Raw genomic sequence first — 18,370 nt, 5'->3', positions numbered from 1 at the left:
CAAATGAAGATAGGGTGATCTGAAAGAAAATAAAGGCACCAAAATCCAATCAACCTTGCCATAGGATCCTCATGCCCAACCTCATATGGTACAGACTAGCAAAAACATTGTTGTCTCTTTTGTCAGATGTATGGTCTGCAAGAGCATACATACGCGTCCAAAAGGCTGAATTTATTGATTCCAAAACATCATTATACTTGCAATATTGTGTATGACCAAATATGAGAGATGCATGACCTGCACAAAGCCTCCAATTTTTCATTGAAATGTTATGAGACAACCGCTCAAATATCAGCAAAGAGAACTCCACCACAATAGATTAACAAGATGCCTCTCCACAACATCAAAACTGAAAATTAGATTTGGAGCACAATTGTAATCCCTAGACGGAATTACCAAGTCCAGGTAGGGGATTTTCTATCCCTGAAAATAGTTACTCCAAGAGGGTTTTGGTCCTCCAGAAGCTTTGGAAGAACTTAAATTCATTCCACATAACAATATCATATTCTCAAGTATATCTCAAAATGAGCCCCAACAATTCTTTATATAGTTTCTTTGGAGAGATTTATACAATTTAAAAATATAATACTTCTCTTTTTCCCGTCACAAAGAGCTTTCTGAATAATAATAAAATTTCATTTACAAAAGCCCTACTCACATTTCCATGAGCTATCACACCCAGTTGTCCCTAGAAGAATTCTGTGTTATTGAAATATTGTTTACTAACACACTAAGTCACCCAAGTTGTGGAAAGCATGGTGCATTTGAATCCAACTCTGATCACACTAATATGATATTGAAGAAGCTTGGAGAACAACACAGATGCTAGAAAACATTTTTGAAAGTGCCACGATGAAAGGAAAGGGATGGGGAACATGTAAAATATTTTGATGTAGTATTTACTTTTAGTTACAAAAACAATTTGCTATTTTAATTTTGTTTCAGATTCTCTGATTGTAATGTCCCCGTTTTTGGCAAGTCTATGCGGTTGATGGAGTTAGCTCATCATAGTGACTCTCGTGAGCTGATAGGGTGTTTTGGGGGTCTTAGTTGTGAACTTACTATTTTTAGTAAGTCTATTATTGGCAGTTGCTATTTTTGGCAGTACAGTGGGTAGCTTGACAGTTGGTCGTCACTTGCAGTAAATCAGGTTAATAATTGCATGAGCTCTTATTTATTAAGTTGTATTATTATAATGATATTTATATTTTTATAATAATCGCATTACAAGATATTTCTATAAAGTATGTTGGAAAGTTTTAGGTGTTGAGTTCTTTTGGGAAACTTCCACAATTTCTGAAGTGGTGTTTTTTAGGAAACTTTGGCCAACAAAAAGATTATAAATGAGAGCTCATTTATTTAGGAGCACGCTTTATTATATATATATTTTTTGTGCTTTTGTGGCTTATTCCTAAGTTTTGAACTATTTTCCCTTGCTGAGGTATAAGGGTTAAGTTTGAGAAGTTTCTCGGCAATTGTGTTGAAGTATACAATTGGCCAACATTCTCCTACTGTATTTTCTGTGACTAAGGAGAAGGATCATGAAAATTATATATTTCTTTTTGAATTGCATGTTGAAGAGTTTTTTGTGAGATTTTCTGAGTATTGTGAATTGCTGCAATTGTTTCTGAGGTATAACAATTGGCAAATTTCCCATTTGTTCATACTGTATGCTGGAGATTGTTTGAAGGTGATTCTCCAGAAATTGGAAGAGAATTCGAAGTGCTCTTCAATTCTGATATCTGCCGGCTGGGGAATTGAAAATTGGCTTGGGAAGCATGCCGAATACCATCTAGAGGCATCCTTCTAAGTCCTGGCAGAATTTTTGAACCGTAGTATGTGATTGGGGTTGCACGGCAATCAAGTTGGGCTTGCATATTGCTAATGGCCATGAGGAAGAACTCCCACCAGCAGCGTGAGTCTTTATTGGTGCCTGTGTTTGGGATACACATGTGAGGAGGGACATTGGCTATGGAAGTGTTTGACCTGCAGCTCAACCAGCGGTTTGGGCACGTGATTGTGATTGTAAATTGCTTGCGACATTTGGAGGGATATCGATCTGCACTATTGTGGCATTTCGAATTGGGGACTTGATCTTGGATGTGAGCACTTGTTTCAGCATATTGAATTGCCTCTCAAAATCAGGTTCATTCAATTTGTTTTTCCTTGGTTGTGTAAACAAATTAATAAAATGGTGCATACATCATTATGCATTTCTAAGCAATGTGTTATTTCCTTCAAAGCTATTTGCTATGCATAATCAGAATTTGTGGAAACTGAAATTTCATTAATAAAAAGGCAAGAATATTAAGGTTACAATTTAGTAATTCTGTCAAAGGATAGTTTGGAAGTTTATAGTGGTATCATAGCTATAACTGACTAGGGTGATGACAGTGGTATCAAAGCTATAACCAACCGGGGTTATTACAGTGGTATCAGAGCTTGCTTGCAAACTGTTTGACGAAATGTCAAGCAACTGAATTATAAAAGAATTTGGTGTTTGATGAAGTTATAACCGGTTGGGGTTATTACACAGGCTATTAGCCATTAGCATTCCACATGAGGATGCCATTTTGCATCCAATTTGCATTTAATCAATCAAATAGAACTAGACTCAGCTGTTTCTTTCATGTACTCATTTATTGATTCATTCGATGTATCTCTTCATTGAATTTTGCAAAATAGTAAATGTATTTCTAATTATATTAATGAAGTTTTTAAGTTGCCAAGTTTTTTGTGAGTCACATTTTCAGGCCTTGCCGAGTTTTTGCGAGTGTGAGTTTTTCACTATGGAACTGTTACTATCTCCTTAAATTTTGATTGTATATTCTTGTTACAGATCTGCATATTCTTCATTATAAATCTGCCATAAATTCTCCATGGGTCTGCTCATTTATCCTTTTCAATTCTACTAAAATATTTCCTCTTTGATTCGGCTCATAGAATTTGTTTAGTCTGAAACATATTCTTTCCATCTGTCATATATACTTCTAAGTTTGCTAAAATTTCATGTAGTGTTATTGTCTTTCTTGCCTACATTAACTTTTGAAAATGATCTTATATTTCCTTCATGCATAAATCTCTTTCAATAATTTTTTTATTTGTTCCTTATAAACTCTTCATTCTCTTTGAACACACGTCAATTTATGTTTAGATGATGAAATTTTTTGTTCTCCACTGTTTCTTGGGGATGCATTTCAAGCGTAATTTGACCTGTCCCGGAAACTCAGAAACCTGCCCCCTGGCTGTCCCATAAAATTAATGCTTGAATGTTGATAATTTGTTTTGGCTTCTTCTATCATGTGAACTCTCAATTTAAACCATTTAATACAAACATTATTTATTAAGGTTTAATAATGTTAGTGTAACTGGTAGACCTGTCTCTCCCCCTTTGAGATGCATCTTGGAGACCTTATGCGTACCTAGAGACTTCAAATTTGGTTGGAGACTTAGTGTCAAAGTCTCCCGCCATGAATTTTGACATCTCCCATGCGTCTATAGAGGAAGAGGTATATTAAAAAGTAATAAAAACTATATATTTTTGAACTTTTAAATTTCAATATGTAATGATAATTTGATATGATCATATGTGATACTCAGGAAACAGATATGCAGTGTGAGTTCTAAACTATTTGACTCTATATGACATGATATTGAATAGGTGACATTACATTTAGTATTAGTATTAATTATTACTATTAGTGATTTGAATTTCAGTTTTTTAATATTTTGATTCAATGATTTTAATGTTCATACTTGAAACGTCCTATCATTCTTGTTTTCCAAGCTCTATGTTATGATATTACTTGGAAGTTATTAAATTATATTAAAAAGAATTGTCCTCTCCAGGTACTCTCATCTCCTATTTTTCAAAACTAGCCGTACTAGTACTGGTATAATCTTCAAGACCTCTATGTCTCCCTATCTCCAAGCGATCTTGAATAATGTATATAAACATGCTTTATCCATGTTTTCCTATGAAAATTTAAATTTTTTGTTATATATTTTAAGATTTTCCTATTTTTAATATAGTTTTTCCCACTACAGTCCCATGTTGTCCCTTGCTTTGAAAAAAAACCTGTCCCGAAATTCCATCCCCCCATCTTGGAAAGCTGGTGTAACATAGGTTCTCCACTTATCCTCCACAATATCTTATTTTAAATTTCTATCTCCAAATGAAGCATAGTAACATAGGGATGTGCCCCCCTTTTTGCCCCATGTCCCAAAGATGGGGATTCATTGGGGACTTGGAGACTCTGTTACATTGTCCCCAATGGCATCACTAGATTTTGCCACCTCCGACGAGGATGGGGGGGTGTCCCAATGTTGACTATTTTCTGATTTGACTATTTATGTTCAATGTTTGATGTTCCAATTCAATGCGATGATCAAGTATTTACTCTTTTACATCTTTATATCTTATATTGCAATACATCTTTTTATAAGTAGCATTTAAAGTACCCTATGTATAGCATATACAACTCCTCCAGTCCCCTGCCGTCCCCCCACCATCCTCAATTAAGGCCCCTCTGTACCCCCATCCCAGAAACTTGACCCCTCATTCTCTCGTCCCCCAATCGCCCAGGGCGGTGTAACAATGAAATGAAGTTATACATCTATTTGTATAAAGATCTCTTTTCAGAGAGACATAATCTTTGTTATGAAATAATTACTTCCTTTTTTATCGCTGCCTTGTTTGATAACTAATGGTAATAGTTGTTTAAACAAATCACCGCCATTATCATACACTTCTTAGATTGCGCCTTTTGATTTGCAAATACTAATTGCTTTATTTTTCTAAACAAACAAGTCTCTTTTGCCTTGCTTTGTACTTATTGCCACATTTACTTGTTTTTTTACTTATATATAAACATTGGTTTTAATGGATCACTGTCCTCTGTCTTCCATAATCTTATTAAATCTCTTCATAATCATGATTGCTATTTCTTCTTTTTAATCAACTACCATATAATGCTTTCATATTGGAATCAATGCCATAACATGGAAGCTATGCTTTGTTAACCGTTGTGTCTGTGTATTACATTGGAGATTTGACCACTTTGGAGACTATATTTTCCATCTTCTATTTAGTTGCTTCTCATGAAAAAGTTAAAACTTAACATAGTAATGACTGTGTAGTTGCTTTTAAGGCTTTGAACTAATGCTACACATTCAGACATAGTTAGAATCACTATTGCTGGGTAAGTTAGACATGTGATCATTACTATAATTAACATTGTGTCTTGTTTCCTTTGCAATTTTCCAGTTTTTATGTAATTACTATTTGAAATTTGAATGTGACTCCGGGCTCCTCCAATCAGAATCTAAACTGAGTATATTATTTCCTCTAATTTGTCCCATGTTGGAAACATAGTGAGTGTAAAATGGAGCATTTATCAGTCTTTCCTGAGACACTATGCTCTACTTGCAGAAAACATATTTTAACCAGTCAAATATCACTTGATTTGCACTAGCGTTGTACCAAGATTGTACATTTTAAAAAATATTTGCATTATTTATGTAACTAAGGATTACAGTCCTCTCGATGCGTTTTTGTAATAGTAAATTATCATATCAACATTATCATTCCACACTATTGTAATAGCCCAGCAGGTCTTCACCATTCATCCAGAGATCTTATTCTTTGTTTGATCATTAACAGACAAAAAATGTGCCATCACACCAATCTCTTGATGAGAATATAACTAAAGCTAGCATCGTTGTGCATTTATGCACAAGAAAACCCATTGAATCCAATCCATACCCCACCATTGTCAGCAACCTACAATTGTTGGCAAAATGTTCAACGCTTTCCTCGGGATTCGTGACAAGGGCTTAGCCACCTCCTGTTTACTATAAGTTGAGTGGTTGTATCAAACATTAACAGATCGGTCTTTTGGTGCAACGGCAACCCCACTCTAACAAATGGTATTAGAGCTTGGTCACAGGTTTGAATCCTCAGAGCCTCGGGTAATGTTGAAGGGGAGATTGTTGGCAAAATGTTCAGCGCTCTCCTTGGGATTCGTGACAAGGGCTTAACCGCCTCCTGTGTACTATAAGTTGAGTGGTTGTATTGGACATTAGCAGTTCGGTATTTTGGTGCAATGACAACCCCACTCTAACAACAGCTACTCTATTAAATTAGTACCGGTGCATTGTTTGCTTGACTGAAGGATGAGTGAAAAAGAAAACTACTTTGGTGGTTGGAGGATGAACAAAGAAAATAATTGTTAAGTTTGTCTAAAGGCTGCCATAAAAATCAATCGAGCATTGGCCTTCATGAGAAATACTATGAATGCATTTCTAGATTCTATTCTTACAGATGTTCTCTTACTTCCATAACTATGAGGCTTTCTATAGTGTATGGCTAACATTGTCAGTTAGATAGACAATTTTGTATGGAAAAGATTATGCAAAAGTCTTTGTCTTTCCAACACTCAAACACACAAAAGTCCTGTTTTGCCAAAACCTGCAAAGTCTATTTTTCAATTCAAGAAAATTGTTTTTGTTGCTTCTCTTTTGAATTAATCTTTTCCTTTTTTGTCTTCTGTGAAGGAATAGTTTTCGCTTGTCTTATCTCCGCTTTCTTCAAAGTAAGAAGCATTACTTTACTGCTTCTAAGTGTAAATCTCTTTGCTCCATGCTGATCCATAATCCCCAGCTCTTTTGGCACACTCTTTTCCCACATAATTCTCCTCCACCTTCCAACCTTGACTTTCGCTCCCTTACCTTGCACACCATGGCTCTTTATGACATTCCTGGACAGCCTTCCATTCACCACTTTTTGCCTCCTTTTGTCCGCCTTTTCACCCCTTCCCACATTAATGAGGCAGTTAGATCCATGAAGTGTAGTAGAGTTGCTGATGAGGAGGGTTTCTAGGCTGAGCTTTTCAAGTTCGGTGCCTCAGTTCTGGGCCCCTATCTCTGTTGTTTTTAATAGAGTGATTCACATTGGGTTTCCGACCTCCTAGTCTAGGCATTTGATTTATCCCATTAACAAGACCGACCCTGTCTTTGATTTGGGGAACTACAAAACCATCATGATTGGGCACACTTTTGGCAAACTGTATGCGACAGCTCTTAATGCTATGCTATCTGCGGAGCTCGACAGGAATGGTTGTAGGGCTAGAGGGTAGGCTGATTTTTGGGCGGATTATCAGACTATGGATCATATCTTCACACTGTGGGCTATTATTGAGAAGGCCAAACATAGATTGGAGGTGGTCTATTGTTGCTTTGTTGATTTTCGCAAAGCTTTTGATTCTGTTCCTAGGGTGGCTCCATTTGAGAGACTTAGGGAGATTGGTATTTCTAAGATGCTACGAATTGCTATTATGAGACTGTATGAGACTGTGGTTGGCAGATTTTGGACTCCTGAGAGCTTCTCGGATCCGATCCATAGCACCATTGGGGTTAAGCAGGGTTGTCCTCTCTCTCTTACTTTATCTGGGTTATATATTGATGAGCTTGAGGTCTTCCTCTTGAAGTCTTCACTCCTAGGGGATGGTTGTTATCTTCATCAGGTTCTGATCTCTATCCTTCTTTTTGCAGATGATGTAGTTCTCCTTGCTTCCTCTCCAGACAGGTTATAGAGACTTCTTGATGGCTTGGCTTTATTTTGTGATCAGCGACAACTTGTGGTTAACTTGGGTAAGACTCAAGTCATTGTCTTTAATTGTTTAAAGACTTCTCATCTTCACTTCATTTTTCAGGGTCAGGAGATTGAGATCACTTCATCCTACACTTATTTGGAGGTTATGTTTTCCGGTCCACAGTTCAGTATGAGACCAGCTATTCAACCCAAAGTTAACAAGGGTATGGGTTCTCTTGCTTTGGTTGAGAAACAATGTTTCAGACATCACTTCTAGGATACCTCGTCTAAGCTATCTTTCTTAGACGCTTTTGTGCGGCCAACTGTTCTTTATGGATCTATGGTTTGGGGCCCTTCTCTTCTTAGCTCAGATTGGGCCTCGATAGAGCGGGTTCAAACTTTGTTCTTGAGGTGCATCATTAGATGTCACAGATTCACTCCTCACAATGTCATTTTTGCCGAGTTTGGTGCTCATCCTTTCACACTCGCGGCCATTTTTGATTTGGTTTGGTTCCTTCATCGTTTTCGTGGGTTTGTGGATACTACTAGGGACCGGGACCGCTACTCTTGTTTAGCTTATTATTCCTTTGTTTCTACTGCAGATGCTGAGTCTGGTTCTCGTGCACAATGTTGGTATGCACAAGTTTCTTCTTTGCTGAGTTCGATTGTGATTGACATTGATCGTCTCCCCCGTTTTTAGTTCTCATTGGATGCTCCTGCTCATCTTCTTCCCTCTCGACAAGAGTTGAATGAGTATGTTCGTCTTGATATCTATAGAACTTACATTGCCACTACCTGGGTTAATCCTCCTGGCGGGTTACTCCTGTGGATGTCCTTTTATGCGGAGCAATCTTTTGGAGATTTTCGATGGGATTATTGTTCGTCCTAGCTACCTTTCACGGCAGTGGTCTCATGCCTTGCGGATCTCTTTAGGTTCTTTCAGAGTTGGTTCTCATCGTCTTCGGGCTCAGACTGATTATCATATTGCTAGTGAGGAGCGGATCCGTATGCTCTGTACTCTAGGGGAGGTGGAGAATGAGGCTCATTTCCTTTTCGATGCCCTATTTATTATGAGATCAGAGGGAGATTCTTTTGTTTGTTCTGAGAGTGCTTCTCTTTCTATGACTTTTTCAGTTATTATGATCAGAGATGTTTTACACTTTATCTTTGTGAGGCCACCACGCTCCGTGATAGCATGATCCAAGCACTGCTTCCACACTGGCACTCATCTACTCAGCTCATTACTGCCTTTTTAACACCATTATCCCCTTTGCGTGGTGTGAAAAGACCTTCTAGCTCTATTCGATCTAACGGGCTTTCTAGATGTGTCACATTCTGTTTCGGTTATTTGCACCAGCGACACTCCTTTGTGAGTGGTCAGAGATAGTATAGTGCCTCTACACATCAGCATGTGTATCATTCAGTGACTGATTTCTTTTCGCCCAAGAAAGACTCCTAGTGCTTTCTTTGTCTCTGTTCTTTGTTGTTATTACTTTGGTTGTTTTCGTTTATTTTCAGACACCGTTTTGTGCTCCTGCTGGTGTTAGCCTCACTGTTGTAATCTTTCAGTCCCATAGACCTCTTTTTGGTCTTTTGTTGGACATTAATATCATTATCTTATCTTATCTTATGGCTAGAGAAGTGGCATCTCATGCTAGCAGATCTGACATTTCTTGTGCCAATCTCCTTTCACCCTCTTTGTTATGTTTTTATTTCATTGCTAAAAACATTTCTTAAGTACAAAAATTTGCCGAAATTGCAAGAAGCATTTTGAAACATTTCTGTAATGCAGAAGTGTTTATGACAGTATGTTTTCATTAAAACATGTTTCCACAAGGCAAATATTTTCAAGTAAAGATAAGATATTAATGTCCAACAAGAGACCACAAACGGGCCTATACATTCTACTAAAATTGCACACCAGCAATTCCAGTATAAACCATTGCTTCAACATTTAGTTGTACTTGTTTAATGCATTTTATTAGATCCTTGACTTGTAAATGGATTGGTGTTGATGCTTGTTCGGAGCAAGGGTCGATTAGTATCAATTGCAGATTCTGATATCAAACTGTTTAAGGAACAAAAATTGACTGAAATGATTTTTAATTTTACAATTATGGGAAGTAACATTAAAATTGACTTGCACGATCCAAACACAAGCATGATTATGAGGAAATGTACACATTTAATCAGACATGCACAGATGCACAAAGAAAACTTTCATGTCGTAAAACTTGAAATGTATTTAGAAGATTGAGTTTCACCATCTAATAAACACAAGCATGATTATTAGGAAATGTACAAATATAATCAATTATGGCCAAATGCTCAATTTTGTACAACATGAATTGTATTAATTTTTAAAATCAGTTTTATCTCTTTATCAAGATTAGGGGTTTTTATTAGATGTAAGTATATGCTTACATTGTATTATTGTTTGTTTGCAGAGTGTGGGAATAATTGCAGCAATGAGTGATTCTGCTGAGAATTTGTATGTAGGTGCACCTGTGGCAGCCATGTCATATGGTGCATATGCTGAATTCACCGAGGCATGCATTGCTAGTGCTAACCATTGTGTCCTTTTTTATTTTACATGAATTCGTTTATCTTCTCTTTGTTTTTTTTTTAGTTTTGAGGTTTTAAATTATTTTATGTAAAGTATCCTAAAATTTTATTTCTAAAACTGGCTTTGATTTATTTATTGTTTTGTAGATTCTTGCAAAACATGTAATACCAGTGCCTAGGCCTGATCCTGAAGTGGTGGCAATGCTTACATCAGGCCTTACCGCATCAATTGGTTTGGAAAAGGTTCTTTAAAACTTTTTTTAAGGACATATATTGTCCTTGCACATGATCACATTATATTGGTTGATATTTTTCTTAGAAGCAGGACTTAACAGTTATTCAAATATGACTTATGATTTGTGTTTCTATAACCTCCAACTGAACGAGATGTGAGTATTGTGATTATTTACATCCAAAACTTGATTGATTATTGCTTGTAATTTGATTTTTTATAGTTTATTTATTTTGTTAATCTATGGTGTGTTGGGTGCTTGTTATCTTTCTTGAGTTGTAGTCTCTCCAATTTGTAAACCATGTAGAAGTTTGGTTCATGTTAACTGTTTCTGGAATTTTTGCATTGGAAAACTCTACTGATAAAAAATGTTATACTTTTTGTAGAAAAACAAGTTGTAAAATGAAAAGAAATCATCTCTAGTGGAAGTATGATTAAATCTTGAGGATTTCAAAATTATAAACTGCTCAATATATGCACATTAAAAATTAAGTAATGCTGAATTTTTACCCATGGTTTTAGGCAGGAAAGATGGGATCTGGACAAACAGTCCTAGTTACGGCTGCTGCTGGAGGAACTGGACAGTTTGCTGTTCAGGTAACAATACGAGCCCATGAAAATTCATCTTGAGAAAAACTGTGTTGGTGCCCATTCAGATTTCCTTTTTAAAATAATTTTCTTTGGATCAGTATAAGGAATTATTCAGACTCTGCATACTGTAGTGGAGGTCACAAAGGGGACATCCTTGCTATCAAAATATTCAACTTAATCAACTTTGAAGAAACACACACACACTTATACTAAGACGGAGAGTGAATAAGTATAAAACAATTTTTTTTACTTATTAAAAGTTTAGCAATCACAGAGAAATAATAAAAAGTAAGATTTACCAGTAGAGAACACAAGATTCACACATGATTTTATGTGGAAAACCTCGCAAATAATATTGCTTATATTGAATCTGCTTTCAATTTTGTAGGCACCGATATTCTTATCTTGATTCTACTTACAATTTTGTAGGCATCAAATCACAAGAGACACCAATCCTCTGCATTGAGCACCAACTCAGCAAGAGATGCCAATCTCTTTGAATGAGAGGCATAACCTCCCAATTTTGCAAAATAGAAAGGCACCAACCTTCAAAATGCAATGTAATATATATTTCTTGGTTTTACTCTAGATAACCTTCAAAACTATTGACAACATCAAAATCTGCCTTAGAGCTTTGATCTTTAGTGGACAATATACAGGGGTCGAGCCTAAACAGAAATAATATTGTTTGCATCTTTAAACAGTCTTCTCCCAGACACAGGTCGGTTCATGCTGAAATCAAATTAGGCTGGCAAGAAGACTAATTTTGTTTAATTTATCACGTTTTCATATTATTAGCTGCCCATTAATAATGCCTTTGCCTTTGCTCATTTAATCCCTGCACTAACTTTTATCTCTGCTCATTAATTTTGAACATCTGCACATCCATTTTCCATATATCTTTAATATGGATAATTGGTATATTTATGTACCTTCTTGACATCAATGACAACATTTCCAAAAAACTATATTCAACATAGAAGCCACAATGGGAGTCCAAGAGACACCACTTGGAATTCCAACTTAAGATGGCACTTTGGGAATCCCATGATCTCTATCTTGGGAACCCATAGCTTTAACGTTTGAGCACAACACCATCAATCAAAATATAAGGTTCCTTTAATGATAGTGAGCTGGATACTTTTTTTATAGTGACAAAGCATGTATTTGTTCTCTTTGTGTTTCTGCATCCATCTAAGCAATGTTGTTCTCCTTATGTTGGATTGAAGTATTAGCCTTTCTCAAGTTCTAAATCTATATTCTTATTGCTTTCTTAGTTCATATGCACCATGATCAGCATTTGTTTTCAGTAAATATGTTTGATTTTCATTATAATGTGCATTTCTGGTATTTACATCAACATGTTGTATCAGCAGTGGGAATTATATGTATATTTAAGCAGAAATACTGTTGTGAAGTATTGTCTATCACTCGAAATTTGAGAGGCCATTGTTAGTGAGATGGATGCATAAAAACTGTTTGTCAAAATATCTATGATTGAAATAAGTGCTTGTAGCTTCTCTTAATCAGAAAAATCAGAAATTCCTATATTCTACCAACTGTTTGATGAAATGTTTGTTTACAAAAACTGTAAAAAATTGCAAGTTTGTTGAAATATATTGGTAAGGACATTACATTTTAGAACAATGTAGCATGTAGTGGGAGTAAGGTCTACCAAAAAACTATTAAGAGCCATTGAATGTCAAGATGATCTCTATAGATGTGTTACCCTAGATAAGGGTATATATTCATTTAGCTAACTATATTAAGTCATGAAATCACACTTCACAGTGCACAATGGCTTTAGAATTTTAACACATTTTACCTTTACTATTTTAGAAAGTTTACTCACCATTGATCAATAATGGGACCGACTGGCATAGAATATTGGAAAGATAAAGGTTTATTTTCTGGAAGTTCGATAAGATAAGATAAGTTGAGATAAAGATAATTAAATATATTTAAGGTTATTGGTTATTACTTAGTCTCAGATTCTGTGCACAAGCAGTTATCAAACACGTGTAGAAATGACAAAGTGAAGCTTTCCAGGAAATTGACTGCAAAAAGACATTATTAAAAATTTAAAATGGTAGATGAAGGTATCAATATTTATTTTTAAAGAGTGGAAAGTGCAGTGAATGAAATTAAGAATCAAGGCGACAACACAACTGATGGAGACTTTATGAAGGAGATCTTAATGACATTATGAGACAGTCATAGTGACAAAGTTTTAGCTATTGAAGAAATATGGATTTCTGGAAAGCTTTTGATTCAGTGCCCAGGACAAGCTTGATGGAAGTATTGTCATTGGTGTCAAAGGATCTCATGAGAATGAACATAACTACAAGTATCAAGATCATGAATGTCAAAGGAAAATTGAAGATAGCAATTGAACTCTTTGTGTTTATCATATGCTTAACTAGATGGAAATCAAAAAGAGGATAAAACTACAAAGATATCTAAATTCAGATGGCATTAAAAGACATAGCCATACACTTACTTCATCTATTCATATTCAGAATAGAAGTGTGAATATTTCACTAGAATTTATGCCATGACTCCATAGTGCTGAAGTACACCAGAATTTACATATTTGAAGGTATCTATAATATGAAAAAGAAACAACATATATTGAACAGAAAATAGTGCAAGAATGAGAAGATGTGTTTGGCAATCATGATATAAAGTTGAAGTCCTGATAATAGCATTCCAGACCTCATAAAATACAGAGCAGCATACGGATTTTAAAGCCCGATAGTCTAACTATGGATGCCGATAATAGAAGAAATGATAGGTCACCTCTTAAATTGTTTGAACATTAGAGTCAATACTTTCCAATGAAAAGGCAATGGTATATAGTCAATACATGTTAAACATAGTGATTATCAAGAGAGTCTGATAGAAGATGGAGCCTGATGAATGTATAAACAGCAATCTGAGGGATGACAGTAGTATCTGTGTGTAACAATCAAATGCTGTCAAATGTAGTATCCTGATAGCAATATCACAATCAAATGCCGTCACAACATGTGGAGTGAATAGGGTGTATGCAGCATGTGGACTACGGTCAAATGGATGAATATATAAAAAGGGGAAACAATGTTCAATTAGGGTGAGAACACATAAGCATATTAGTCAAATGAATAAATCGAACTACGGACAAGTCAGCGTCAATGTTGTCTTAATGGCACCAAAAGTCTCCATAAGCAATTGACATAGCAAGTTCGTGGGTTTAATTAAAATTGAACAACGGCAGCGATAATCATTGGAGTCAAATTTGAAGATTTGAACAAAGCTATGTCAAAGACTTACACAATCGATACACAGTGTCAACTCTACCATGAAAGCCAAGGTTATGAAATAACGAAAACCATCAGATAAAGGCGATTAATATAGAGTATTTATTATGAAGGATGAAGTCAAAGCAATCACATCCACAGTGCAAATAAATTTGGCTATATGAAACTTGTGGTGGAAAGTTATATATTATCATAGCATAACAGATTGTAAAACATGCCAAAAATAAGCCTTGTCAACAATAATTACCAAGAGCCAGTCGTTCTTTTCTAAAGGATATCTGTGGTATGCATAGCATCAGCTGTGAAGAACTCTGTGCGTATGTTGTTCCGCTAGGTCACTTTGAAATGAGTAACAAACAATAGTCAAAATGCTATATTAAACATAACTAAGATCTGGCAGCAAAGATATTATGCATAGTCCAAAACATTAGTGTGGAGTTGACGCAATAAAGGATATCAAGATCTATTATTGAAGTGGCATGGCATGACTTCTGAAATCTATCAGCCTATTACCAGTAATGACGCGAGTCTTAAAAATTTGATAATTGTTACATTTTCCACAAAATGAATGAATTAATTAATCAAAACGACGTTTATAGTTATGGTGTGATATGTTCTGAATAGTCATGTTGTTTGGAATAATTATAAATATAGAAATAAATAACAGAAGTGTGAAGTTTGAAGAGTAAAATGAAAAGAGTATTGTTGACACGAAAGTCTACACCCTTGGTTGTGGTATGACCCTCAAGCGATCTTGTGTAACATGGAAACAACCTCCAAGTGTGGGACTTGTGCTCTGAGGTCGAATCTCCAAAGAAGGCCGGCTTCCTTACTACTAGGGTGCACCTAACTATTCTTGAGAGGAAAAGGGAGAAGGAATGCAAGAAAACAAACTACCTATTCTAATCTAAAGGGGTGATGCACCAAAATAGTATGTTTGATCTACTTCTTTTCTAATGACTGCACTAGAATCCAAAAGATTTCACAAGATATACCATTATCTACATTTCTTCAATCTCAATATCCTAGATAAGTCGAGAAGATAACTAGGGAAGGAATACAATAGATTCACTTAATCAAATCAGTGATCCAAAATGAACATAACCATACGATATTACAATTGTCAAAATACATTCAGGAAGTGAGAACAAACAAAGTGCACAAACTTAACCGGTTGAGAATTGATATGATAGAGAAGATTTCTATTGAGTAAGAGGCAAAACAATTACAAAGAATATCTGTGAAAGATCAGAAAAAGAGAGATCCTTTTGAACAACAACAAAACTTGCCTTTATAGGGTGCAGGTATAACCCAGATATGACCTTGAGTCTGAACCACCTCGATCATGGATTGGATTACAGATGAGAGCAATAACTAAGAATCAGGGGAACATCTAAACATGAAGTGCGATTGCTCATGCGCCTGACAAAAAGAACAGGGAGAAGGGTGCACTTAGTTGCAAAAGATCAAATCAGAACAAAATGATCATGATATGCATTTAAGAAGCATGGAGTGCAACAACGTTGCGGACATCGAGAATGGTTGCAGATATCTAATCATCCCTCCATCTTTATTCCAATTGCTGCATGAATTTCACTTACGTTGTGCCAAATAAACCAAATCAACAAGTCAATTGAAGTCAATCATTCTTCTGCCACATGGCTCCATGTCCACGAAGTATTTTACCACCTTGCTAGCTATCTTAATTTGCGGATTTGCAACTCATCTTATCTATTAACTATTTGTCCTTGTGAAACTGTGAAACCTTCATGTTTTATGTCAATTTCTACTTTGTGGCCCTTTGTTGTTTCAGCCCCTTGAACATTGCGACCTTGCGAACATCACATTATAAGCCTTCTTGTAACCTTCCCATGGTTAGAGTCTATCTCTTCATTAATCGTGTGAAGATGCGAAGTTAGCTCTCTTACCTTTGTCGCCCTTTCACAACTTATTTCTTTCTTGGCATCAAATGTGTGCGACCTTGCGAAGAGTGCCCTCTTGACTATCAAATGTCTACGACCTTGTGAAGACTTCCCTCTTGACTATCTAATGATCTATTGCAACTTCGCTACCATTTGACATAACTTCGGATCATACGTTGTGAAGTTGCGACGTCTTCTGAAGCTAACTTTTTTCCTTTGATCGCAACTTCACCACTTAATTCTTTTGCTGACTATATTGACCTGCAAAGTTGCGAAAACAACTCATAATTGCTAATCACACCGTTGCAACCCTTTGCCATCCTTTTCAACTAACCGCTGTGATTAACCTTTAAACTGACTGTGTGCATCATTGCGGCCGCTTGCTGCTTCCTATCCTTTAACCTGGCGATGTTGCGAAAGCCACTTGGAGTTAGCATTTACATTAAATTGCAACCTCGCAGCCATAAATCTTAACCATTATTTAGCCTTGCGAACGAGTGACCAAAGCATTTTGCATCATCGCCACTCAAACCTTGGTCCATCCTTAACCAAGTGCGACGGTGCGAAAGCATTGAATTTGACTGCAGCTGTTGACTGTTGCACCATCACAACTTAAATCATTGAAGTTCATTTTGATGGAATCATATTGATTGAATCAATCAGCCTTCATTCGATGAGAAAGACTCGAACCTTGCGATGATGCAATGAAGACTTCACACAAACCGGGCCCATTGAGACACATGTCTGCTCGTCGCTCATTCGCAACCTGAACCTAAGGTTTAGCATTTAACCTTGTGATGAAGCGATAAAAGGCATTTTTGGCACCTCGTAGTCTAAACTGTGGTTATCTCTTAACCCTTTGCGATTGAGCGAACAAGGAAAGGTCGCAACATTGCCACTTTGACCCAGGGTTAACCTTAACTGTTTGCAAACTTGTGAACAAAGAAGAAACGTAGCTATGCAGCCTAAACTTTGGTTAACTCTTAACCGTGTGCAACCTCGCGAAGGCATTGGATTTGATTGGGCTATTGACTTTTACATGGTCGCAACTTAAACTATTGAAGCTCATCGACGGAGACAAATCAATTCAACTGATTTGCTTTTATTCGATTTAACATCTCCTTCGAAACTGACCCTTGCGACGATGCAATGAAGAGCTCATATGCACTTGGCCCATCAAGACACGTGTCCGCTTGTTGCAAACTCGCAACCTGATCCCTGTTTCCAACTTTTAACCTTGCAAACATGCACACAACAGGCTTTTGCCACTTCACAGCTCTAACCATGGTTAAACCTAAGCCTCCTACAATCATGTGAATAAAACCTTTTTGCAACTTCGTCACTTGAAAGGTTAACCCACCTTCAAACCTTGTGAACAAGCGATGAAGGACTTCACGACTTCGTTGCCCTGACTCTAGGTTGGACTTGACCACCTGTGAAGCTACAAAAGCATATGAATTTGAACTACTATGGTTAACTCCACATGGTCACAACTTGAATGTGAATGCTTGTCTTCTATGCTGCGAAGCTGCGCTGAAGTTGACCTTGACTATTTTGCATCCTCGCAACCCATCTTGCGGTTAAGCCATAAACTAGAGCAATGATGCAATGAAAGACAATTGCAAGATTTAACTTGAAATATCCATGAGGAAATTGCATACAATATGAAAATATTAAGACTTACGGATATAAAGAGAAAAGTCAATTTTTTTGTATCCCATTTGGGTTTGCGTGGAAATTAATGGATAGTCTAATGAACACGGTCGTGGCTGTCACCCTGGATTTCATGAGACTGGTCAACATTGGCATTTTAGAAAGGGGGGCTAAATTGGTTAACAAGTATCAAGTGTAGATAAGTAGTTAGAGTCATAGTTACGGGACTCGGACTCGCCTTTGACTCGAAAAGTCAAAATCTGACTCGGACTCGAACTCGGTGACTAGACTCAGCCAGGACTCAGCAAGGACTCAAAAAATTAAAAAACCCATGAAATTAAAAGATTTTTAAGGAATTAACAAATTTTTAATGCATTATTTAGTCAATTAACATCAAATACACAATAATTGAGATAAATAGAAGCTACTTAACACTCATACACAATTTTGCATAGATCACATAAGTATAACAATGAATTTCTGAAGGAAAAAAACTGAATAACATAATATAAAGTTG

General features: G+C 36.3%; 1 protein-coding gene across 3 annotated transcripts in view; it reads left to right on the top strand.

The window, feature by feature from the left end:
* Positions 1 to 18,370, top strand: part of NQR (ARP protein (REF)) — a 297,015-nt gene that overhangs the window by 150,382 nt on the left and 128,263 nt on the right. For all 3 annotated transcript variants that reach the window (XM_089819174.1, XM_089819172.1, XM_089819173.1), the window contains exons 10-12: positions 10,039 to 10,140; positions 10,304 to 10,399; positions 10,911 to 10,985. In XM_089819174.1, the coding sequence (XP_089675300.1) occupies positions 10,039 to 10,140; positions 10,304 to 10,399; positions 10,911 to 10,985 (273 nt within the window). The remainder of the gene's footprint in view (positions 1 to 10,038; positions 10,141 to 10,303; positions 10,400 to 10,910; positions 10,986 to 18,370) is intronic.

This window comes from Cupressus sempervirens, chromosome 3 (genome assembly GCF_028749045.1).
Source record: "Cupressus sempervirens isolate cs-2001-9-10 chromosome 3, ASM2874904v1, whole genome shotgun sequence".
NCBI lineage: Eukaryota > Viridiplantae > Streptophyta > Pinopsida > Cupressales > Cupressaceae > Cupressus > Cupressus sempervirens.
This window is presented reverse-complemented; position numbering and strand designations above follow the sequence as displayed.